General features: G+C 33.5%; 1 protein-coding gene across 1 annotated transcript; it reads right to left on the bottom strand.

Moving 5' to 3' along the window:
- Positions 1–995: 995 nt before the first annotated feature.
- LOC145283462 (uncharacterized) lies at positions 996–25,840 on the bottom strand. Its single transcript, XM_080132282.1, has 5 exons — positions 25,821–25,840; positions 9,656–9,712; positions 5,471–5,959; positions 2,690–3,215; positions 996–1,182 (listed from the first exon to the last, which is right to left on the bottom strand). Coding segments are annotated over exons 2-5 (1,056 nt in total). The 5' UTR covers positions 9,696–9,712; positions 25,821–25,840; the 3' UTR covers positions 996–1,181.

Below are 25,840 nucleotides of genomic sequence, written 5' to 3'. Positions count from 1 at the left end.
AGAAACTTTTGATGGAAAGTTACTTAATTGATATGCACAAGTGATTTTACTAAATTTGCAAATCAGGGTGAATTCAATTTTGACACTGCGAAGGTTGATTGGGTGAATGAAACCTTAGACCTCGTCACCCCGTTACTTTCCTATAAGAAGGTGTGTGGGACCGAGTTTTAGCAACTGAGCTGAGTTGATTTGTGTAGAGTTGATAGTGGTTGTGTTAAGGAGTGGAATTTGAACCACCCCTTTACCCACGCTACACTGACCAAAACGGGAGAGAGGAAGAAAAGAAAAAAAAAGATTAAATCTTGCTTCAGAATTTTTTTTCTGAGCGAACTGTTCACGCAACTGTAAATCTCTGCCTTGTTAAAAAAAGGAAAATCGCATATATTTTTTTTCATTTAACTTTACTGTATAATAGCCAATAATATTAGTCAGGATTTTATTTAATAAGTAATCTTTATAAAAACAAGGATTTACGACTGGAGTTTTATTTTATTCGTTGCATACAGAACCCGTGACTCAAAAACCAAACGAACACGATCTATTTAATTTCTTTCAGGAAACAGCAATCAGAAAAAGGGTAATAAACCTAACGCCGGTTTCACACTGTAGCCCGTTGCACTCCAATTTCCCTGGGGATTTTGAGTTGTTTCCATTTGTATGTTTTTCTCCTATTTTTTATTATTTTCATTTTTTTTTCTTTTACCTATGGACCACTGGTGAAACGAGGAATCCCAGGAACAGCGCATAAAAACCCTATCATTATATAGACGATCAAGACCACGCTACTGAACCTTCGTGGGTGTCAGGAAATCGGAACCATCTGGAACTACAAGACGTACCGATGAACAGTTCAGGTCTTCAATTGTTGCATTGATGCTGTTTGACCAGGATACAACGAGTTTCATTTGTTGATCGATAATTGATGTTATTTTCTAATTTATATACATATGTCTGTTGTTGTTAAAAAGAAAAAGGAAATAAAATCAAATAATATGAATGATGGTATTGTGTTTATTTCATTTCAATAGTTTTTAGAGAATAAAATAACAATAAAACCAGAGTTAAAACATTTTCCATTGATATTTCCAGCTTCTCACTTTTTTCATTCTTTTTAATTTGGTCTTCGCTTTGTGCTGTGCAATATTTGGCATGTTTCCATTGCATTTCCCTTACTCACATGATCTGAAAAATATAAATAAAAAGACATTGAAAATTCGTACTTATTACGTAATTACTGAATGAGTGAAGACACAGCGATAAGTTTACAAGCTAACCATCTGTATAAATTATGGAATGCTATTACACCATTTGCGACGTAACAAATTTATTATAAATAGAATCAGTTTTAGTCTTTTTGTTTTAGCTTCATATTTCATTCGATATTATTTTTCATTAAATAAATGTTAACAAATTATGAATCTTCTAAAATTTGTAAATACAAAGCAAATATGCAGAGAATTGAGGTGGCAGAATATAACATTTCTTTATTCTTAACATAATCGAAATTAGAAACATGAAATTTCCTGTATTAACTTAGCTTATATGTGTGTGTTTTTTTTTCATTAGAATATATTATAATTATTTTGATAGATTAAAGAAAAACAGAAAATTTAATGTCAGCACCCGTACTATGTATTTTATCATGTAAGGGGTTATTGGACGAGTCCGTTTCAGAATGAACCGTGTGAGTCCGACATGGAAGTCGGTTAGGATTGAGTGCGTGTATAAAATGAGGAAAAAGTAGGCCAAAGATAATTTCTCTTGCTATTACATGTGAAAACAAAGACGTACTAAAATGTGGATGACGGAATTAGTATAATCGGAGTTGCAGTTTGCAACTTAGTTTAATAACGATGTATTAAAAATGGCGATGATTTGATTAAAGACGTTATTTTATATGAACAGACTGAAGGAAAAAGTGAGGGAAGTGAGAGTTACGAGGCTACCAAAAGTACAATCATGGCCCATTAACAGTTTGAACATCCGTACTATGTATTTTATTCCGCTATTAGTTAAACGAGAGACGAAACATGGAGAATATAATTGAAATATCACCATTATAAAGTGTGTTTCTATAGTGTCTGAAAAACTCTGTTCGTTAGTGTGTAGAAATGTTGGAAAAAGTATATTTCATATACTGTTTAGATTTTATGTCCGGCATAAAAAGGATTCAGGTGGGTCGGGAAGCCACAAATGACAAACAGTGGTGGGGGAGCGAAAATTTAAAGTATCTTTTGTGATCAGAAATGTATAGCCTGCATAGGATTATTAACTATTCAGTCTTAGAAAATCGAGAAGTACGTTAAATACTTACAATAACACAATTATTCCGTTTGATACATATCCATTTGAGTAAAAAAGCTGTAATTTCTCAATTAAAAATTGTGATTTCTATTTCCTTAAATCTGGTTATCTGTATTTTCTTTATTTTCGAAGGTTTAAAAAAGTTATAGGTGAAATTGACGTGATAAGCTTCCAAACACTTTATATTGTAATCTAGTTTAATTATAAAAAATACCTATTAACAAAACAAAACAAAAACAATTCAAATAAAAATAAATATTTTTATCCTGAAATAATGGGTTAAAAAAGTCATAGAAAATGTGCATTTTACCTGTGAAATATATTTTCAAAGTGTATTTAACATAATTATCTACACAAAAATATTAAGCATGTCTTTTAAACTTACTAATTCTTTTTGCTTGAAGAGGACGTTTTTGTTGAGGTTTTAGTTGCAGTTAAGGTTACAGGAGCGCCTAACTTTGAATAAATACCCAATGGATTATAAATGCCATATTGGTAACCAGGGAGCATGGCAAAAGGTGTACCAAATCCAAGTGTTTGAGGTTGAACTGTATTAACAGCTGCCGAACTGATGCTCCCACCAATAGGTCCTGGGTTCATGAACGGGAAAAAATTTCCAAATGCAGGATTGAAAGAGGTAGCTGGCAGCAATCCATAACTAGGATACGTAGACATTTGTTGATACTTAGTTATACCCGCAGGTAAGTTGTCAGGAAATGCAGTTGAATGATGGGCAACTCCTAAAGCTGGGCCCGTTTGGTGATGGACTGTTGTTACAGATGGTCCGTGATGCAATACAGTAGGGGAGTGGTGCTCAGTTTTAGTCACAACACTTGGAAATGGAGCATAGTTTGTGTACGAAAACAATGTGTCGGGATGCCCGACATTGGCTATAGTAGAAACCTTGTTAGCTAGAAAAAATAATTGAGAAAAGAAAATTCAACTTAACAAAACAATTGATAAGAGCAACAACAAAAATAAAAAAGTAAAAACATAAAATAAATTTACAAAAATTCTTTGATAAAATTAAAAAAAAATGTTATTTATGAATTGAGATTTTTGAGAAATGTAAGATAGTTAACTCATTAAAAATATTTTCTTACTTTTAATTTCGTAAAATAATTTGAGAACGTTGGATGAAAATAAAACAATAAATTAAAAAAATATATAATTCTAAAACACTGTTGGGGTTATTATGTCAGTTAGACAATTTAATTAATTTGTGAAACAACACACACACACACACGCACACACACATATTTATCTGTATATAATTACACAAGCTCAGATATATTAATAAAATAAACTTAACACGAATATGTTTTTCAAACTTACTTAATTCTAAGAAGAGCTTTTGTTATAATAGTTATTATTGCATAAACGCTTTGATTAGTCGTCGTAAATGCAGTTACATTTCAGTAATACATGTGCTTCTTCGGGGTCGAGAGATAATAAAAGAAAAAGTTCAATGAGTACAAAAGTGACAGAATTTTAAAAATCTGGAAAAAGTCCAGGTGTTGGACAGTTAATAAAATTAATAAGTATAGCAACAATTTGAAAAATAATCGATCAAGGAGGCAAAGAAAGTGAACTTTACGTTGTTTATATCCATTTTTATTTAAATATTAAAATGCAATTTTACATTTCTTTTGTACAGTAAATAATTTTAAAATTAGTGTACTATACTTAATGAAAATGCATTTTAACAATTAAAAATTCGAGAAAACAGTAAATATTTTTGACTGCTAAAGCTACCGATACACGAAAAAATCATTCGCACACAAAACGTAATTTCATAATTTCAGTTTATTTTTTTTAATTGTATGTAAAAGATAATAACCTAAATTGATTCTGGAACAAAACCTTATTACGTATGCATATAATTAAAAACTTATTTTAAGGATTTGTATTATTTGGATCATTCGAACTATTGTTCTCATCTTCAGTATTGTTCTCAAAATGTTTCTTAAGCATGGCGAAAGGGATAAAATACTAAGTAAAATTTAGTTTTAAGTGACACTCTCGTGCAGCTGAAAATTTCGATCCTCAGTGCAAGCGATATCAAGAAAAAATTGCTAATTACTGATAACTGATAATAACTATGGCTAGGATAACAGCATATTCGTTTCATTGTGTTGACTCTCGAGTGTATATCCTTTAATATCATATATGTTTTTATGTAGAATGATGTGGTTCTCGGTTGATTAACTGTGTCCAACTGTGTCGAATATATACCCGAAAGTTAAGACAATGATAAGAATGTTCTGTGATCATAACCCTGACGGAAAGAAAGCATGGTACGTCGTGGATTAAATAAATCAACTGTTTTAAAGTCTACGGATTTGCGATTTCGACGGAAAGATTCTCGAATTTGTACAAGATTTACCTGAAGAAGTGCGGAGGTTACATCGGCTGAAACATGATAGTAGCACTAAAAATGAGAACAATATACAGAATAATCCAAATAATACAAGTTATTCATCTTCATCACAAAAATAACCGGTACATCTCCAGTGGTCATTTTAATCTGAGTTCTATATGACGTCTTTATGTTTCTATTATATATGTAAGAGTTGACTTTTAGCAAACTAATAAATTATCCCCCCCCCTTCAAATTATTTAAGCGTTTTCTACTTAGTTAAATTCATTGTTCCAGTTTATGTGTAGTCCATTAGTTGTACTGTTACATTAAATATATATTTTAACAATTTTACATTTTTAAGATATTATAACAGAAAACTCACTTAAAAAGACATCATTTGAAATCAAAATTAAAAATTCCACAAGAACTTACATCTCAACCTAATAGAAACCATAGCGACCCATAGTTATCAGAATGCTTACAAACCACTCTTGTATAAAGTAGGGTAGCATTAGTGCTTTACAATAAAAATTATTAGAAGTACAGTAAAATGTAAAACGTCTATCCACAATAGGATTATCTCATCTCTTGTCAGACGAACAACATGTTCGATTTATTTAAAGAAAATTTAACTTACAACGGTAATCATATATTACGGCAGATAGAGTCATTTTATGTTGATAATCCTCACTCTGACAAACATTTTCCTTTTTTTAAAAGGAATATTATTATTTAAAAAATTATGAAGATTGATATAGAAAATAATTCTCGATATCCAGATAGTATTTAAATAATTATACTTACCGTGTACAATTGGTGAATGTGCAACAACTGGTGTTGTTCCATGTTTGACGACACTTGTGTATTGCGGACCAAAATATGACATCCCCGGGCTAAAGGGTAAAGAAGAGGAATAAGACACTGCACCTGGGAAGCTGACACCGTAGTTTACGTATGGTAGGTTTTCAGTGGGTGCGGTATGATGGACGGTAGTTACATGTCTTGTAGGTTGATGATGACCTACAATTTTGGTGCTGACATGTGGCGCAATATGGTGTGCTAAAGTTCCGGCAGTCGATCCATGAGTGACTGTGTGAGTTGTTCCAACTGTTCCACCTGTATGACCTGGCAATGGCATTCCGGGATTAATCATTCTGGGATACGGCCAAAATCCAGCTGGGAATGATCCGAAACCAGGAGTAAAAGCACCCGCCCCGCCGAGATGAGTGAAATCACTTCCCCCAAGATCGTAGGAAGGGAATGCAGGCAACGTTATTTGTGCACTAACAAACCCTGTCGCTTGAATAAATATAATATTTTAACAAATAAATAAAAATACACGTAAACATTGTTCAAGCAAATGTTTTATTTATTAATTCAATGCAAGCAACTATAACATAAACCATTGTAGAAAGGATTTAAAAATTGTTTGTAAATTTTAAACGTAACTTGAACATAAGTTAAACACTTGCTTTATTACTTTCGGGGTTTTCTATGTTTCGTTATACACCTTACTTGGACCAGATCACATCATATGTATAATAATGCCAATGAAGAAATTTAGTGACATAATAAATTTAAATACATTGATCTTTGCATATTTTGAATATTGATTGTTTTTACATATTTGTCTGAATGAATACAATTTATATTAAAATATAATATTTCAATGGATGATACCCTTTGAAACCCCGTTATAATACGTCTTTAAAAAACAAATAAAAAAGACCTCACACATGTACTTTTGTTCTTTCAGAACAAATAAACAGTTGATAATTCTTTTAATAACATTTACAAATTAATAATGTAAATCAATGCTTGTCAAATGATAGTTTTGTTTCTTTTGATGAAAGGACATGTTTCTTTAAAAAGTCATCTTCTTCAGGGTTTTTAAATAATGTATTCTCTATTCTGTACTATTTGAATATGATAAGTGTGTAAAGTATGATAGTTCATATTTCATTTATTATATTAGTATTTTCCCTTATATATATATATATATATATATATATATATATATATATATATATATATATATATATATATATATATATATATATGTCGCCCACGCCGATCTAGCAGTTTGTTAGAAGACAATTGTCTCGATGGTTGATAGTTCCATCCTCGGTTTGTGAAATGTGCTGGTCTAACTACACTGAAGAGCTATGAAATAGTGAAATAGTCTGTCCGTGGATGACTATATATATATATATATATATATATATATATATATATATATATATATATATGACTAGCCGATTCCCGGGTGTTTGGTGAGTGTTGAGCAAAAAAAAAGTGGTAGTAGGCCGGAAGGCTCGAACACGTACCGCGAAGGAGGAAAAGAACGTGGAAAAAGTAATGTCTTTGCTATTGCGCCCATCGCCAAACTGGAAGTGACATAAATTAAAATTAAGTCTAATCAATCGTTTACTGGGTCAAAGCCAATGGTGCCAAAAGTTGACTTGTTAACTGGGTTCGAATTTCCCGATCAGCAGTTAGTATTATTTCCTATGCTAATGATTGCCAAATCAGTAAATACTAGTGCCTTTGAGTATAAAATTATATATATATATATATATATATATATATATATATATATATATATATATATATATATATATATAGCCAATGAAAATTACTTTTCTGCTCTTCTAAGGTTTGATAAGAGTTACCTTGTGTTTATTTGATTGTAAGCGCTCATCTTGTGATTATCCGTTAATTTGATTGGTATCATGCAAGCGCTAATATATACTTGCGAAAAAACGACTCCCTCCCTGTAGAAAAGTGCCCAGTTGTGTGATTGAATTCATGTTGTAGCCAATTTTCCGATATTATTCGTCCGAGTGGTTGCGCTTCAAAACGCTACCGATCTCGTGGCATCTTACCCGCTCGACTACGATGGGACAGAAATGAAAGCCGTTTTAATTTAACAATTTAAAAGTTAAAAACAGTTTCGTGAATTTAATGAGGTCAAACATCACGCCATTGAGGGAATGAAATCACCCATTAAACTTTTGTTTCTCCAACTCTAGATGCGCGGTAGTTCTTTTAGTTGGGGAAGAAAACCAGCTCCCCATAAAAAAGGAGAGTTAGCAATTGTCTGATATAAAGGGTTTCCTCCACATTGATGAAATTTCATTGCATTTATGGACGTGTGCCAGGAAAGTTTGCTTAAGCTAGGGATTCAGTTTCGCTTTTATACTGAAAAGCTAAAGTAACACGCGGAGATCAAGAAATATCGCGAAATTAGTGTGTAAAAGTCGTTCAAATAAAAGGTAGACGCGACCTCCCTTCGTAAATAGTAGATATTAAAATTTAGACAGTATATAAAAAAAATTTAACGATAGGTGACCACCCAAGCGCCCCCTCCTCCAAAAACCTTTGCCGGACATACAGAAAAAATGCGCACACTAACATACATTTTGACTTTTATATATATTTATAGATTAAGATGTTTGTATTTGTGTTAGACAGTGACTCGTCTACAGGATTCCAATCGCGCATCCGACGAAAGAGATACCTGGAGAATCTGTAAGAATAAAATATATACAAGGTTAAATGATAAAATTGTCACCCTAGAAAAGACGACATAATTCCATTTCCATTTGATAATAATCGGTTTTCTTTTTTGTTGCAGACCATCTACTAATTGGCCAGTTCTGTACAAACTTCAAGAGCGATAGAAGCCTTCTACAATGTCTGAAAGTGATGCAGTGTTCAACGAGCGAAATCGGAGATGAACCGCTGTACAACTCGCGCTCTCTACTGATCAAAGTTTGAAAAATAGGACTATTGCCAGCATCCTAAGAGTGCAAATTCGGACGGTTCAGTGTTTGAGTCACAGCTTAATGAAGTTTCCGGCTACGGTTATTGTCTTTGGTGTGGTTTCAAGAGAGGGCTACCTCATTCCACCTTACATCTTTGAAGTCGACTTAAAAGTCAACATTAAAGTGTACCTGTGGAAATCTCTGATGATATCAGACGGCCGCTGGCGAACCTTGGGTGTTGCAGCAGGCAGGACTCAAAAAGAAACCCAGGCTTGGCTTCAGAAGTTCTACGACTTTGTACCCTTCTCTCACTGGCTCCTTCTTACCCTGATTAAACCCGCTTGACTACTTCGTTTTATCATACGTAAAAACATATCCAACATGACTTCCCACGACACCAAAGCCAGCCTGATCGCCGCCATCTGTCGAATATTCGCGGAGCTGCTGCCGGTGCTTGTAGAAAAAGCATGCTCCTAGTTTCGAACGTGTATTGAGACGATTATTGAAGCTAAAGGCAACTACATTAAATAAATCTCAGCTCTATTACATAATCAAGTTAGCTGAATGTATTTTTTCAATAAAAGTTTAAAAATAAAGTTGTAGTGCTGTTTCTTTGAGGGTGACAAAATTTATCCTTCCACTCGTTGTATGTTTAATCTCGGATTACCTGCTGCTAGCCCAGAAGTAACAATTAAGCCAATGGTGTCAAATGTTGACTTGTTAACTGGGTTCGAATTTCCCGATCAGCAGTTAGTATTATTTCCTATGCTAATGATTGCCAAATCAGTAAATACTAGTGCCGTTTAGTATATATATATATATATATATATATATATATATATATATATATATATATATATCCAATGAAAATTACTTTTCTGCTCTTTTATTTAATAAATATGTAAGGTTTGATTAGAGTTACCTTGTGTTTATTTGATCGTAAAGCGATCATATAGTGAGTATCCGTTAATTTGATTGGTATCATGCAAGCGCTAATATTAGTTAAGCATAGTTTAATAAATTGCTATAGCTAACACTGTTTAATTGAAATACCCCCCTAAATGAATATTCAGTCTAGCTTACAAAACACCTTACTAAATACCTATTACTATATTCTTATTTATAGACCTTTGCCAAATTTAAATAATTACGTATAAAACTAATATATAAGTAAAAACATGTGTAAAAATAATATATTAGTAAATCCCTCTATCATACTCACCCGTAAAAAAGGCTGCTACGATCACGTGTGGAATTCCCATTTCACTTTTACTCGGTGCTAAACAAAAATAAAAACAAAAGAAAATATACTGTATAAATTGTAAACTAGATATTGGCCATTTATAAAGGTAATGCCACATAAATTGCATGTTGCTCTACCATTGTTCAAACTTCGGGGCTGGAAATTACGTTTCTTTGAACTACTGGGATGCTCAGTGACAGGAAGGTCTTTCTTCAGATTCAAACAGTAGTTAGCCATCACGAATGCGTTTCAGCGACCACGATTAATGGTTTTTATCTCTTTCAGGTCTTGCTGGAATCTCTATGCATGCTCGTCACTTATTGAAGCAAGGTTATCAGTATTTTTTAAATGTATTGGCGTCGCTTAAATGCTTTTATAAGATATTTAGAAAAAGCTGTCAGGTTTTAAAAACCCTATTCCTTTTCTCCATCTCCTCTCCTCTCTACCGACGCACAAGAGGCGTGACGCCACATGTATATGTACCCAGATATCTAGAATTTAGATTGTAATATAACGTGCTCGTAGGGAACAGATAATTTTGCAAAGTAGATCAAATGTAATTATTTATAATCTTGATTATTGCAATATTCGCATGTCTTAAAATGATTTTTTTTATTTAAGTTAGGTAGGTAAATTTTCTTCGCTCTCATATCATAAACTATGCAAATTTAACTGTCTCTCTAAACTATTTTCTTTCTTATTCTGCGTGATATGTTGAAAGGAGGACCTATCTCGAACATTTTGGAAATAGTAGTTATGGACTTAAACTAAGTGTAATACTTAGTTTATTCAATTTTTTAAAAACTTTTTCTTTTATTTATTTGATATATTTTTCACGACTCGTAGAATAAGTATTTGTGGATGCATTTTTCGGCAGCCTAGAAACTTTCGCTTCCCCCCTTCTATTGTTTCACAGTCCTCACCTCAAACGAATGAACGATGTTTCTTACAACGGGGTGGGGGAAACACTTTATACTCGATCAGTTATTTTGTGCAAGCAGTAGAGATAGCTAAGTTTTCTTTACACTCTATTCTTGTTGCCATTTTATTAATAAGAGTGCTGGGGGTTAACGGTATCCTGGGCTGAGGTTATTTGCCTGATAGTTAAGGATTCGAACCTTGGAGCAACTTATGAGGTGGCTGCCATATCAGCAGATGCAAAAACATGTGCTGTTGTATTGCCGTTTGTGAATGGAGCCTGGGCCATATAGTAGGTTCTAGTGAGGCCTCTCGGTGCCATATTAGTGGGAACTGCTTCGGCTATTCCTTTTCAATGACCTACAAGTTTCTCTTCTTCACTAATTCTTTCATCCATGTTCTCCCTCCCTCTCTTTCCCTCTGCTTTGCTTTTAATAACTCTGCTGACCTCTTCCAAAAACCTCTAACATAAAACCTTACTACAAGGTCTCCTTCCCTAACATCGGGGATCTACGTTTCAACCTTTTAGAGGTTAAACTACAATTGTGACGGACCAAACTTGACCTGTTTTCTCGTCTGAAACTGGCATTAATTCAACTACTTCCTTTAGCCGATTTCTCCATCAAATGCTATTCTTACTTAATGTCACAACATGACTGTCAAGATCGCCATGGCCATGGAATATGCGCTTACATCAAAGATAGCTTACATTGTCGCAGGGACATCTCTAAAGAAGATCCGGAACATGCTTACATTTGCGTTAGAGTAGCGCCTACTCATAAAACAGCAGTTATATTTGCCCTATATTCTCCTCACAATGAAGTAGCTATCTTTGAGGGTATCGCTGAGCAAATTAATAATACCCTGCATGCTCATCCCTCAGCCAACATTCACGTCTGTAAGAATTTTAATGTTCACAAAGATAATATATAGTTCACTCAAATAAAACTGATAATGAAGGGAGATTGTTAACGAACCTACTCTGGTACCCAATCTTTTAAAAAAACATTTTTCTAACAACATTCAATGAACTGTGCTCAACCTTAGTTCTGTCTCCGTTAGGATCTTCTGATCATTCGGTTGTTTCAATATAGATAAAAATAAAGTATAACAAAACTCCAAATACCGAACAGTGTACTGATGGATCTGAGACGGTTTGCGAACGTTCATATCGAAACTCACCCTAAGCTCGATGTTTAAAAATGATATAGCATATGACATAACTGATTGATTTACTATCGGCATAGACATATACATACCCTCCAAAAATTTCAACAAAAACTCAACAGCCAGCCTAAATACTCTCCTAAACGTTCTGCCGATATTACACACAGAAACTACTACTTCAATTGCTTTAAACGTAATAGACATTTTCAAACATCTTCCATTGTCTGTTAGATCTATAGCAGATGTGCTAACGGTTATATATCACATGATTAGCGAATCTCTCGACGGAGGCTTCCGTTCTAAGGCAAGTGCTCTTGACATATCAAAGCTCTTTGAAAGGGTATAGCATAAAGATTTACTTCACAAGTTCTCCAGTTACAGTATAGCTGAAAATCTCTTCTAGATTATTAAATCATTTTTCTCTGATAGGTTCATAACAGTAGTATTTAATAGCCAAAAATCAGAATTTCACAGTATTACTGCTAAAGTCCCTGAAGGGTCAATCCTGGGCCCAACTATCTTCCTGATCTACATCATTGATCTCTCAAATCACATCCTAATATCTTTGTAGACATTATGCTGACGACACTACCATCTATAGTAACACATCAAAGGCCGTAAATGACCAAATTCACTCCGATTCTATCTTGTCTGATCCTGAGCACGTAATACAATAAGAAAAGCTGTGGCAAGTTACTTTTAATGCATCTAAAACCAAGCTTCTATCTTTACATCATCAACGCCCTGAACCCCATTTGACATCCATTGAAACAAATAGCTCTTGTCATGTGGATGCTCCATGTTTTGAAAAGCTTCTGGATCTGACATTTACTCCTGATCTGAAATGAAACACGTACATCAAATTTGTTGCCAAGGTCGCTGGAAAAATGGTGGGATCCATTTACCGCTCCAATAGATATCCCACTGCTGATGCAATTATCTACCTATATAAAAGCCAGGTACATTCAACGATGGAATACTGTTTCCACATCTTGGCAGGAGCTGCTAGAAGCACCTTATACTGTCTTGACAGAATTCAAAATAGACGTCATAGCCTAGTGGGAGATGCCCTTTTCTCTTCCCTGCAACCTTTTTCCCACAGAAGAAACGTTGCACGACTGTTTCTGCTTTATCGTTATTTTCATGGCAAGTGCTCATCTGAGCTTAAATCTATGGTCACTCTTGTAAAATTTTCACAAAAACACTATAAATATCTATAGAAACCACTATACATAATTTCCCCCACTCTTTATCTGTGCCTAAACCTAAACGTATATTCCATGAACAAAGCTTCTTTTTTAGAATTGCAAGCCTGTGGAATTCACTTCTGTTTGCCTGTTTTCCATATTACTGCAGTATGGCCGTCTTCAAGTCCATAATAAACAAATTCTTGATTAGAAGTCTCCTTAATCCAATCTACCAAATTTCCACTTCACTACTTACGATTACTACGATATTGTCTCACTGACTACTGTACACTCTTTAACGCTTATCCTCAAGTGGAATCTAGGTAATTGATGACTGTAAAAAACAATCGCTTATAGAACTGTCAACACTTGCTACAAAACGCTTTTAGAAAACGCGAGAGCGTCGTATGCTCAGTCTATCAAGTTCAAAGTAGATTAGCAGAGGACTTGTTTCCATTAGTTTTCCGAGTAACAAACAAGGTCTTAAATACATGCGTATCCTCTCTCTCGACCATCATCAACGGGTCTGAAGTTATTTTGTCAGCACAAAGCAAAAAAGCTTTGTAGTAAACTCAACCTGATGCGATCAGGGTCGCCGACTTCCAGTATTTCCTCCAGAGACTGAAACTAATCGTTGTGACATCCATATATCTGTTTGTGATATTGCGACACTCATCAAGACCCTTGATGTCAACAAAGCAACTTGTCCTGATAATATTCCAGTTATAGTACGCAAAAATCGCGTCCGGAACTAGCACCCATTATTGAAAAACTGTCTAATAAATGCATAAAGGAACAATGCCCCCAAATCCTTGGACATTTTTATTAGTTTGTTCAATATTTAAAAATATCGGAGATAGGTCTTCTGCATCTCAGTACAGACCAATTGGTTATTTGTGTGTCATAAGTAAGTTGCTTGAATCCTTGTTATATAGATAAATTATCAACCATCTCAGCAAAATTAACCTACTCAGTTACAAGCAATATGGTTTTCGTCCATCGAAATCTACAGGTGACATACTGACTGTAATTTAATTTATGCTCAATAAATCTATAGACGGGGATTCTCTCTATAGATCACTATGATATTGATTAACATATCAAAAGAGTTTGATAAAGTTTGGCATAAAGGTTTACTGTACAAGATTTTCAGCTATCGAATATCTGGAAATATTTTCTCTCCGATAGGTTTAAAGAAGTAGTCGTTGATGGAAAAAAGGTCGAAGCCCAAAGTATCAATGCTATCGTTCTTCGGCCCAACTCACTTCCTTATCCTCATCAATGATCTCCCAACTCGCATTCCAAGTTTATTCGTCAACATATACGCAGATGGCATTACAATCTATGGCAAAAACCAAGACCAACAAAGATCTCTCTGAGTCTCTCTCCTCAGCATGTGGTGCAATGAGGTAAAATGTTGCTTGTTAATTTTAACGCATCTAAAAACAAGCTTTTATTTTTTCACCATCAACGCTCTGATCCCAACTTAACCCCATTTGATTTGAATGGCTCTCATCTATAAGAGATTGCCTATCTTGACAAACTTTACTACTAAACTTGAAATGAAAACTTTAGGTTGCCAATTTCGTCAGAAAAATGGTTGTGTCAGTTACCTGCTTCAGAAGAAACCTAACTCCTGGCGCAATCCTTTACCTGCATTAAAGCCCAAAATTGGGTTCTCTTACCATATCTGGGCGGGAGCTGCTCAAAGCACCCTATCCTAACTATCTTCAAATTTCAAAACCGCCTTTATAACCTAGTAGGTGGTGCCCGTTTTTCTTCCCTGAATTATCTACCTAACAGAATAAACGTTGCAAGCATGTCTCTGTTTTATCGTTATTTTCAAGGCAAGTGTTAGTCTGACCTTTACTCTATAGTCCCCCTTACCAAACTTTCACAAAAAATCACTCGTCTAGCTACAAGGGCCATCAACATTTACCCTACTCACTATCTGTGTCTAAATCTAAACGCAAAATCCATGATAAAAAGCTTCTTTCATCGAACTGCTTGCCTGTGGGACCCTGTTCGGCTGGTGTGCTTTCCAGCTGACTTGGTTGTCTTCAAGTTCAATGTAAACAAATTTTTCTTGAGCCTCCCCTTAAATAGTCAATTTCTATCACGCTTCCACCATTTACTATTAATACGCTGTTGTCTTATCTTACACTCATTAACCTTTATCCTCGAATGGCCCTCGGGCCTTGATAAGTGTTGAAACCAATGTAAAAAAGTAAACTCGGCTCAGATGTGAAAATAAGTATTGCATCTTATTACTCATGCTGCAGCCCAGGTTTCTTAAAACAGTCAGCATATTTTTAACAAGTTTTGCGTATTTTTTTTAGCTTTATCGTTGCCAAGGAAGTTCTTTATTATTAGAAAAAATGCCTTCAACTTCCAGTTCCACTTGGTTCATTTAGTTTTAGAACTCTGGATCTTTGATGAGCTGGCAGATCTGAGGACGGTCAATCCTGGAAAAGCTTAGCGTAAATAAGTGAAGCAGTCAGCGTCCTTGTCCAGTACCTTTGTGAAGTGCTTTATTCAGTCGAGATTGATGTGCAGCGGTGGGAAGAATATCTTGTTCCTGCCCACCAGAGGGTAGTTGATGACATTCCTTTCTTTGCAAGGCACCGATTCCTACCACATAAGCCTGTCCTGCGTCGAGCGCTAATTTCTGGAAGATTTAGGTTTTATGACTTTAAGCTGATCAATCACTAATAACTAGCGGACCTGAATACTTCTTGTCATTAAAATGATCATTTCCAATCAAAACATCGCATTTTACCCCCAGCAAAATATTCTAAAATGCTTAACACATGCGTACATGTATACAAAAACACAAAAAACAAAACATGTGACTATAGCTCCAAAACTTGACCTGATTGAACAAAACTGATGTAGTTTTTGGATTTTGAATATAAGATTGGTCCTAAATCAGCTGAAAAACTCAGACAACAATTTTTTGTTCATCAGTAAATGCAAATGTTGAATTGCATTCATTGCCAAATAAGATAATGAATACGAGAAAAATTGAGTGTGTTAACCTATGTCCATGTCATGTGAATACTGTTTTTCTTCCACTATTTGGTTTACTACTTGGTTTACTATTTCATGTTTTGAGTTAGTACAGCCCCATAAAAAAGAGGCTACAGATGTTAGGATGACGCTGGTAAAAGAGGAATGAAATGGAGAATATTGCATCGATTATTCACACAATTTTTCGCTTACAAAGAAGACATTTACTGTAACCGTAGTTATTCGTCTTATTCGCTTGGAATAAAAGTGCTTGTCTAATGACAGGAAAACCTTGTGCTATTACAAAACGTATGAAGTCATATTTAATACATTACACCAATTTAGTGAATTGCCTTTAATTTTACGGATGAAACGTAATATGATTTCATATACAATGAATACATTCCTTCCTAGACGACTTGAAGGTAAAGTTTGATTACAGCTTAATAAGATACTTTGTGAATCATTCTGAAATCATGACATTTATCTTTTATTGTTTAGTCTTGCATCCTTATTCCCCTGATTATTTCGTGAGTTTTTTCTCAATTCACGGTGGGTTAAATTGGTACTTCCCTCGAAAATACTTGACATTAGTCTTTTCAGCATGTACACTGGAAAAGAAAACGATACGACTGGTAAGTTGTTTCTGCTACACATTCAACGACGTAGTATCAGATTAAGTCAATTTTATTTAAGCATCTTGTCTGAAATCGATCGTTGTTCGATTGCGGTGACCGTTCATAGTGATTCGCCAGAGTAGCTAGCAAAGAGAAGTAATTCAATTAAAGAAAAAACGTTGTGACATTAAAAATTAGCAACATTTATTATACGATTGCATTAGTACAAGCCATACAGTTCATATTTAATACATTGGACGATACTAGTAAAGATGTAAAATAACAGAATAAATCAATCTCAAGTTGAAAAGTAATCTTGCCATTTCGCCAGCAGTTCATCATTTTCACTCCGGAATTCAACTTGCGCATAAAAAAGGCCTGTTGATTCACTGATTTCCATTGCTTTCTTCCAAATTCATATCATATCATTTGTGCTTCATTATTTTATCACAATTTTCTGCAATTTTTTTTTAAAATTACATTTTCACCCATATAAGGCACATTGCCACTTTGGTGTAGGGGGCTACTATCAGGCGAAACAACTACTGGGGTACTATGTAGGGATTTGGGCAGCAAGATGTTGGTTCACGTTGCACTTGAACTTCTGCATGTCAGTACAGTTGGGGAAGCAGTCAGCTGATATCAAAGGATAGTAGGAAAGAGTACAACCGCAATGGTAGATTTTATTTTGGATATAAAATTGATATTTATATGAGATATCGACTTATAGTGAACATGTTGCATGTTGTATTTTTCCAAAAATCTTTTAAATCCGAGGGACGTATCCTCAAATGCAAGCCAAATAATACAATCTGCACGTGAAAATTGCATTAACTGCGTTATTTTTATCACTTCCCATTAACATTAAAATATTAAGAAATACAACATTTCATTCCGATTTGCTGAATTAGAACGTAATCACCATTTTCTGGAAAAAATGTTCATTCTTTCGTGATAACTTATAAATATTAGAATGTGATATCCATTTTTATTTTGTACTTTCGCTTGTGATTACAATTTCATGCGTACAATCATTTTCCTCTTTGACCAAGAATAATGCATATTTGTTTTGCGTATATAACTTTCAAACCCAGCATAACAAAAAATATTCAACTCAATTTTTTGTTTTGTTTGGTCCTTATATGTTAGCATGGGCGTAAATGTGCATAACTTTACATATATAAATCACAATTTTTAATACTTTAAAATGCATTCATTTTATTCAGATGTTTTTAAGATATCAAATAGTTTAAAATAAAATATGATGTATTGACACCAGATAAAATAAAGTTGATTAAAACAAAAACATTGGCAGACTAATAGAATACAATCAATCTATTATAAATATTCATCCTTTTATTTTTATTTATTTAATAATTTCCTTCACAAGAATATAAACCATTTAATGTACCATCAAAAAATGTTCTATGTAGGTACAATCTAGTCATTCCAAATTAAAATCAGACATTTAAAAAATTCAATCTTATTAAGTTCGAAATCAAGCGAAGCCACTAAATACATAAAATCAGTTTATCGAAAACGTTATTTATATTATCTAATTTTTATTTTATTAATTTTATCACTTTTAAATTCATTAAAATATGGAGGTGGTGGCGATTTTTATGCGTATCATTTTTCTAACGTGTAGTCTTTCTTATAGATTATATATCTACAGGAATACATATTATTCCATTAATAATTAAGTCTTATTTTTACACTTTCATTTGCTATATTGAATACTAAAACAAATTGTTCACCAGAGGTGACTGAATACGATATCTCCCAACCAATAGATGGGCAATGTCTTTGAATTCTTGAACCCTTTCAAATATGCAAATTTCCGGGGTACATCGCCTTTACATGATCACAATTCTTCAAAAATTAGGTATGATCTATTTAACATCAAACCTTCAGTATTTCATAGATTTATTTTATTTTATTCATCCAGCATGTAAATACATGGCCCATCGCTTATGATGTACAATTCACTTCAACACGAAAGATAATACACGGTGCACACAAATAAACAAATAAAGAAAATTAACTTATTTACTGTAAGTCTTAATTTAGTTTGTGTGTGTGTTTAGCAGTTATATGAACGAGGAGGTGTGTCCAAAATAACAAAAGAGTCTATAACGTAATAAAGTAAAAATGAGCAGAAGAGAATTAATTTTTCGCTACGTCATTTTGTTATTGGTTTTCGGCGACGTCTAAGATGTGACTTTGTTTTCTTTTATTTCGAGCTTTGCTTCAATTCCTAATTTTTCTTGGATGATTCCCGGATTTTCCGCCAGGCGTCTGTTATGCTCTGCAGGATCCATCCTGGTCAATTTATCAAAAAATACAGTGCATCACTCGTCACGTTGCACATCGTTAGATAATTATTATCTTGGCATCAATATGTATTTGATTTTGGTGTACAGCAATGCGTTTGAGTAATTGAAATAAAATGCATAGTCCAAATGAAAGAAAAATCTCCGCGCTAATAACAATTAATAACAATTAATATTTGGGTTAATATATATCGGTAGAGTTCATTTTTATATCCTATATTAAAATATACTAGTTGCCAGGCAGGATTATAAAATTAATCTTCCATTCGCGACAAACTCGAACCCATAAAAGCACATCTCTGCTTAATCTTATTAAAACATATTCAAATTGTAAAAACATCTACTTAAGTTATAGCTTGTTTTATTTTAAAATAGCGAACTATTCAACATTATTTTTTAAATGTCAAAATTAAAAAAAAAATGCCACATGATCAGTAGAAAAGAAAACTTAAATAAAAATGATATTGTCTCGTAATATTATTTTCGAGAGCACCGCAGTTATAATAGACTGATTCTCTTAAATTATCAAAGCATAATCAAATGCAGATCAAAACATTTTAAATCTTTTAATATACAGGGTGTTCATAAAGTTTGTGTGCATTAAAAATATTAATTTATTTGCGATAGAAATAATCTGTAAAATATGTTATAAAGTTTCATGTATCCAGTTTTTAGTATAGTTATTGAAACATTCTTTACGACAAAATTTGTAGTAATTTTTATATAAGTAAGAAATATTTTCTTTTTTCTTTTAGAATATATTTGATCCAGATTTCACTGAGGAAAAAGTAAAGTGTCTCCTTTGGTTGGCTGAACTGAAATCTATTGCTGTGCAAAGAAAGTTTAGAATTGAACACAGAAAAGAATCAGCACATTGTTAAATGGATGAAAAAGTTAAAGAGATGGAGTCTGTCCATGATAAGCCAATCTTGTATCAGCAACGAAAGTGTTTGTATTGCTAATGATAAAAGACATGTGGAAACTTAAATAAAATCTTAAAATCTGTAAAAATATAGATTTACTCTTGTCCAATTTCTTTTACAATTTTTAAAATCGTAAATGCAAATAAACTTATATATTTTTTAATGCAGACAGTCTTTATAGACATCCTGTATTTCAATAGTTTAATTGTATCGATGTGTATAATATTAAAGCTCTCGAAACAGTCTTTATATTAGATTAATATGAACACATCAGTAAATTAAAATTATTGTTAGATTTGTATTTGCTGTATTGATATTCTAATTCGTTTCATAAATGAGACAATCTGCTTTTTAAAATTACAATCGCTCCTACATAAAGGCATTTGATGTAAAATACTTCAAGATAAAGCATGTTATATCGATAAATTTCAACCCACAAAACATCAGTTTTTCACCCTTTGTCAGAAACATAGCTCATTGAATGTGAAGACTAAAAAAAGCGGGAGCTACGAGGTTGCTGAAAATAAACCCAATGGCCACTCTTTACTCTCTTTAGTGATGCCATTTATATAAAGGAAACATAATATTATTATTGTTAAATCTATATTCTTCCTGAAAATAGATATGTGCATAAAACGATAACAATTCAAATTATGCTTAAAAATAGATTGGCCCAAACAATTATACAGACAATGATTAAAAACCGGTTTTAGTTGCTATTGTTCTCTTTCGTTTTTCTTTTTGTTCTAAACCTCGTACATTTTAAGAATCAGCAACATTGTGTAATAGAAATTGTTGAGATTTCTGCATTCACTTTTCTTTTTAGATCTCTCTTATTTGCCTGTAACATAAAGTCATAGGCCATACAGTGAAATAAAGGCCACTTTGATGAATGTCATGCACATGACCGATGAATTAAAAAAGAAACTGATATGTAAGTACACACACACACACACGCAAAAGACATTGTATACATTCATAATGCGGCGATATAAAAGCAAACCGGCCAATCTAGATTATCATCATCATCATCATCATCTTCATCATCATCACCATCATCACTATTTGCAAAAGACTCAATGAGGACATAACCATGTGGAATAGTGAAAACGGGAGATACATTATGCAACAGAAAGTGCCATGTATGTGAGAAGTTACATGAATCATTGTCGGCATCTTTTATGAGTATGTATCTATACTCCTATAAATTCGTTTTTTTAGTGTGTATTGATATTCATGTTAAAACCCCTCTTTTCTATTTATTTAAAAAGAAAATACAATTTTCTTATATATGGCTTGTGGAATTGTATTCGCTAGCAAAAGATCTAGCTAAGTTGCATATTCTTTTAAACATTCATTTCAATTAATTCCCTATTAGTTGCTTCGGTTTTCTAATAGGATAATAATCTTTAGTTAACTATTATGTGTAATTATATTCATGCAGATATTCTACATGATTTATACTTGCATAATATTTGCGTAAAAAGTTTATAAATTGTTTCCATATATATTTAGGTATACGCATATATTTTTGTTTAACACATTTTGCCTACCAAACTCCTCCTAGAGTTTTTGGTCTACAGACATGAAACTTCATATATAAGGCATTTGAATCCATGAAAAAATTTATATTTGGGTTTCAGCCCAGAAAAATCGGTGCAAAAGTGTGAAAATTAAAAAAAAATGGGTTTTGCCAGGTGAAGGTCGAACGCTGGCATTACGAATGCATAAGTAGCAGCTATTGGTTCATGTTTTAATTTTTAGCCTTGCAGTAAACATGTTTTCATAGCCCAGACATTGACGGCAGAGGCAAAATAAATCGTGAGCTGAACGTTTTGGTTTCGATTCTCAGTGGTGGCGCATGAGCCTTTTTTAAATACTATTTAAATCATTACTATATATTACATCCACTCTATCTATATATCTATATATATATAAAAGTAAAAATGTCTGTCTGGCTTTTCTCTGTGGTAGTTAAGGAAGACCATTATACAGAAAGGCATTATTTTACATATTCACACTTTTTAATATATACATATGCACATGACCTTATGAACAGTATATAGGACCCGAGCAAAGCCGGGCGGAACTGCTAGTATATCTATACATTTATAAAAGTGAAATTGCCTGTGTGTGTCTGTCTGTATGAATACATTTCCCTACCAAACTACTCTGTCAATTTTCAGTCTACAGACTCGGGATTTTACATAAGGAGTAATGAGATTTGGGGAAATATTTTTAATCGGTTTTCTGCCAGAAATTTGGCTGTCAAAGGGTCAAAGTTCAACGATTTGGCCTTTGAAATCTTTAACGAACTCCTCCGCTAATTTTGGATCTAAACACTTGAAATTTTAGATGTAGATTTCTTAGACAGGGATCAAACTTAATAACTTAATTTGAGCCCAAAACAGTAAATGTTCAGAGGTCAAAATTGAGGTCAAAGTTAAAAAATATGACCTCTCAACCAATTATTGGTCTAAACACTTGAAATTTTACATAACGTGTATTCAGACATAATGTAAACTTTTTAATGTTTTTTTTTTTTTTTGGCTGGAGATTTGGCTGCCAAGGGGTCAAAGTTCAAAAGATTTGACCTTTGCGGTCTCTAGCAAATTACTCAGCTAATTTTAGGTCTAAATATTTGAAATTTTACGTAAAGGGTATTCAGACATGCAGCAAGCTTTTTAATAAGTTTTTGGCGAAAATTTGACAGCTAAGAGGTCAAAGTTGAAAGAGTTAACCTTTTCAGACTCTATCAAACTCCTCCGACAATTTTCGGTCTAAAGACTTTAAAGTTTAGATATACGTTATCTGGACATGAGTCAAACTCATAAAGTTATGAACAGTACATAGGGCCCGAGCAAAATCGGGCTGAACTGCTAGTATATATATTTATATCTACATATATATAAAGATAGAGTTATTATTTCATGTGTCCACATAATATGTTATGAGATATATTCAGAGAATTACGTTGACATATCGTTTCTAGTTAGATTACCGCAGTTAAGTAACCGTAATCCTGCTCATTACCAATGTATGACCATTTTGAATACTACGCGCTATATGTAGGATGGCGTCGACACTTCGGAAAACCCCTTAATCTCATCTCGTCTTTAACTGTCTTGACGGTGTTCTAACGCTAAATCAAATTGGTTAGGACGAGAGACTGAGACAAGTTTTATGTAAAGTAGCTTCACTTTTAAAAAAACTCGCGGCACGAGTCATCCATCACAATGCCTTCGTCTTATTTTATTAAGAGATTAATATTTTCGCCGATTTTCAGTATTCACTTCAACAGTGCCCAGTGGTCCTGGATATGACCTTAAACTATATCCAGTGGCGAGGCCCCAGTGTGGAGCCACCCTTTAATTACCATTGCTCCTAGGTCCACTCTGACCCGAAGTGGTAGTACCTGTTAGGGTTCCAACTATGGGTTGAATAGAAACCGACTTGAAAACAACAAATATATTCTATTAAAAAAAATTTCTTCAAAATCTTTGGATTCGGCATTAAATAACCCGAAAAGGGTTGATATGCCGTAAAACAAAAACAACCAACCAACCAATCAATCAACAGTGCCCAATACGTGAATAAAGCTAGGCGGCATATTACGAAAATATATGGCCAATTAGCTACACAGAATCTTTAGTGTTTCTTCTGCGTAAGAAATAATCAGGCTAAAATGCATTTTAATGCGATTATTCCTAGCAGGGATAAAACACAAAAATCCTGTGTAGCTTAATTGCCATATATTTTCATAGCATACTGCGCACACACATACACAGAACCGAGTGTCTATCAAGATTGTATCTACAAAGACGAGCTGGAGGTATGGATTTGTCAGAGATTGACCATCAACACCAAGCCACTATTGTGCGGACTAGGCAATATCTGATAAGCTCCCCGAATCTAAACCGTAAATTAGTATATGAACACAAAGAAAAGAGGGCAAGTAGAACTACCTCTATCTGGGCAAACATTTGGCACAAGACTGTCTTACAAATGAGTTGGAACAGAAAGTAACCTTGTAACGAAAATAGCCCAAAAGAGTCAGCAAAACATACACTAAGACCTTCCATGGGAGAAAGCTTGAATGGGAGAATGGGCCAACTAACAACGTGCCAAATATTTGATGGATGAACTAACACGAGAATATATAGATAAAGAAGGTTTCGTAGACTGGCTGAAAAAAGGATTACTTCACTATGATCAGAAGAGAATGATAATGGCCGCCCAATATCAGGGCTTGATGACCAATAGTTTAAAAACAGATGAGTGCTCTCAGTAATAAAAACAAGTGCAGGTTCTGCCACACAAAAGTAGAGAGTGTGAGCCACCTGACATCCAGTTGTAAAGTCCTGTTGGGGGACGGCTATTATACAATGCGATAAGATGGAGTGTGTAAATATCTCCACTGAAAAATCTGTAAAATCTTGACTATTCAATGTCCTGGGAACATGTATCGAAAGAACAGTTGGGAATATGGCATACACCATCCACTATGACTACGATATCCTTACAGCTACATACATAAAACAGACCTATTAAACCTGACATAGTGATACGGGAAAAGCGAGAGAAAGTAGCAACCCTAGTTGAAGTAAGCCTCCCTAATGATACTAGACTTAACAAAGCAAATAGGGAGAAAATAACGAATTGCCAAATACTTATGTATTACATGAAAAGAAACTGTAATATTTTCATCATTCCAGTTATTATAAAAGAAACGAAGTTGATGAAAATAAATTTCAAAACCTATTTGACGAATATACCAGTAAACCAAGTGCCAGACAAATGCAAACGATTGCACTTAAAAGGGACCGTTAGAAAGATCTCTCGATTGGAGTAACTAAACTGTAGTAATGGGAGAATGCCCCATCTTCAGCAAAAACAAAGTGACAAGATTGAAATGTATACACACACACACACACACACACACATATATATATATATATATATATATATAATTACTGCTCTTGCTAATTAATGTCGTCTACTTATTTTTAACGCAATGCAAAGGATTTTGTAAGTAAAGAAATAAAACACTGTTGGAGTGGCAGTCAATCCTTATACAACTTTGTTAGAGAACATTGTCGACAGTGCCTAGTTAGATTCCGGGCTTGGGATGGTTTCTGATCTAGTCTAACTGAGCAACAATGATGCAGCGAAATAGTCTATCTGTGAATGACTATATATATATATATATATATATATATATATATATATATATATCTGTGAATGACTATATATATATATATATATATATATATATATATATATATATTAGAGATGCAACTTACACTTTGTTAAAACATGCGTCTTCGAGAAGGAAAACTCTGATATAACAGCTGAGGGGTACTGTCTGCCGCATTCAACTATATTAACTAATATTGCAGTTGTTCCAATAAGTATGGATATTTTTACAGGAACCTTCAAATCATCTGTGGGGATTTCGGGTAACTTAATTATGTGAATTTTATGCGTTGAAATCCATACGGAAACTATCTACCTCGCTCTATCTGAATTTCTCTCTCTTTCTCTCTCTCTCTCTCTCTCTCTCTCTCTCTCTGTATATATATATATATATGTCAAAGTAAATACTGAAAATCGATACATAAAATTGTGCGTACATATATGAAATAATATATATATATATATATATATATATATATATATACATATATATATAAATAAATGGTTGTGCGTGTTTCTTACAATATCTAAATTTTACTACGATGTTTACTTAAGGAGAGAATAAAAACCAATCACGTTTAATGGAAATACTATTAAACAAGTTTTTGAATATCACATACATAATAAATATTAAGAAAATAATATATAGATAAGTATGTTTTAAGTTTATAACATTTGCAAAGAAATAAGCAATTGTCTTATATAATAAAATCCTTTCTTATATGTAAAATCCCAGATGTAAAAATAAAAAAAAGAAGATATTTGAATGAAGAATAAACTCTGTGGCGTCTTACCTGGTGGTTTCGGGTCTTTT

This window comes from Euprymna scolopes, chromosome 1, assembly GCF_053919585.1.
Source record: "Euprymna scolopes isolate OS-2025 chromosome 1, ASM5391958v1, whole genome shotgun sequence".
NCBI classification, from domain to species: Eukaryota; Metazoa; Mollusca; class Cephalopoda; order Sepiida; family Sepiolidae; genus Euprymna; species Euprymna scolopes.
Note: the sequence above shows the minus strand (reverse complement) of the source record. Positions and strands in the feature narration are given on the sequence as shown.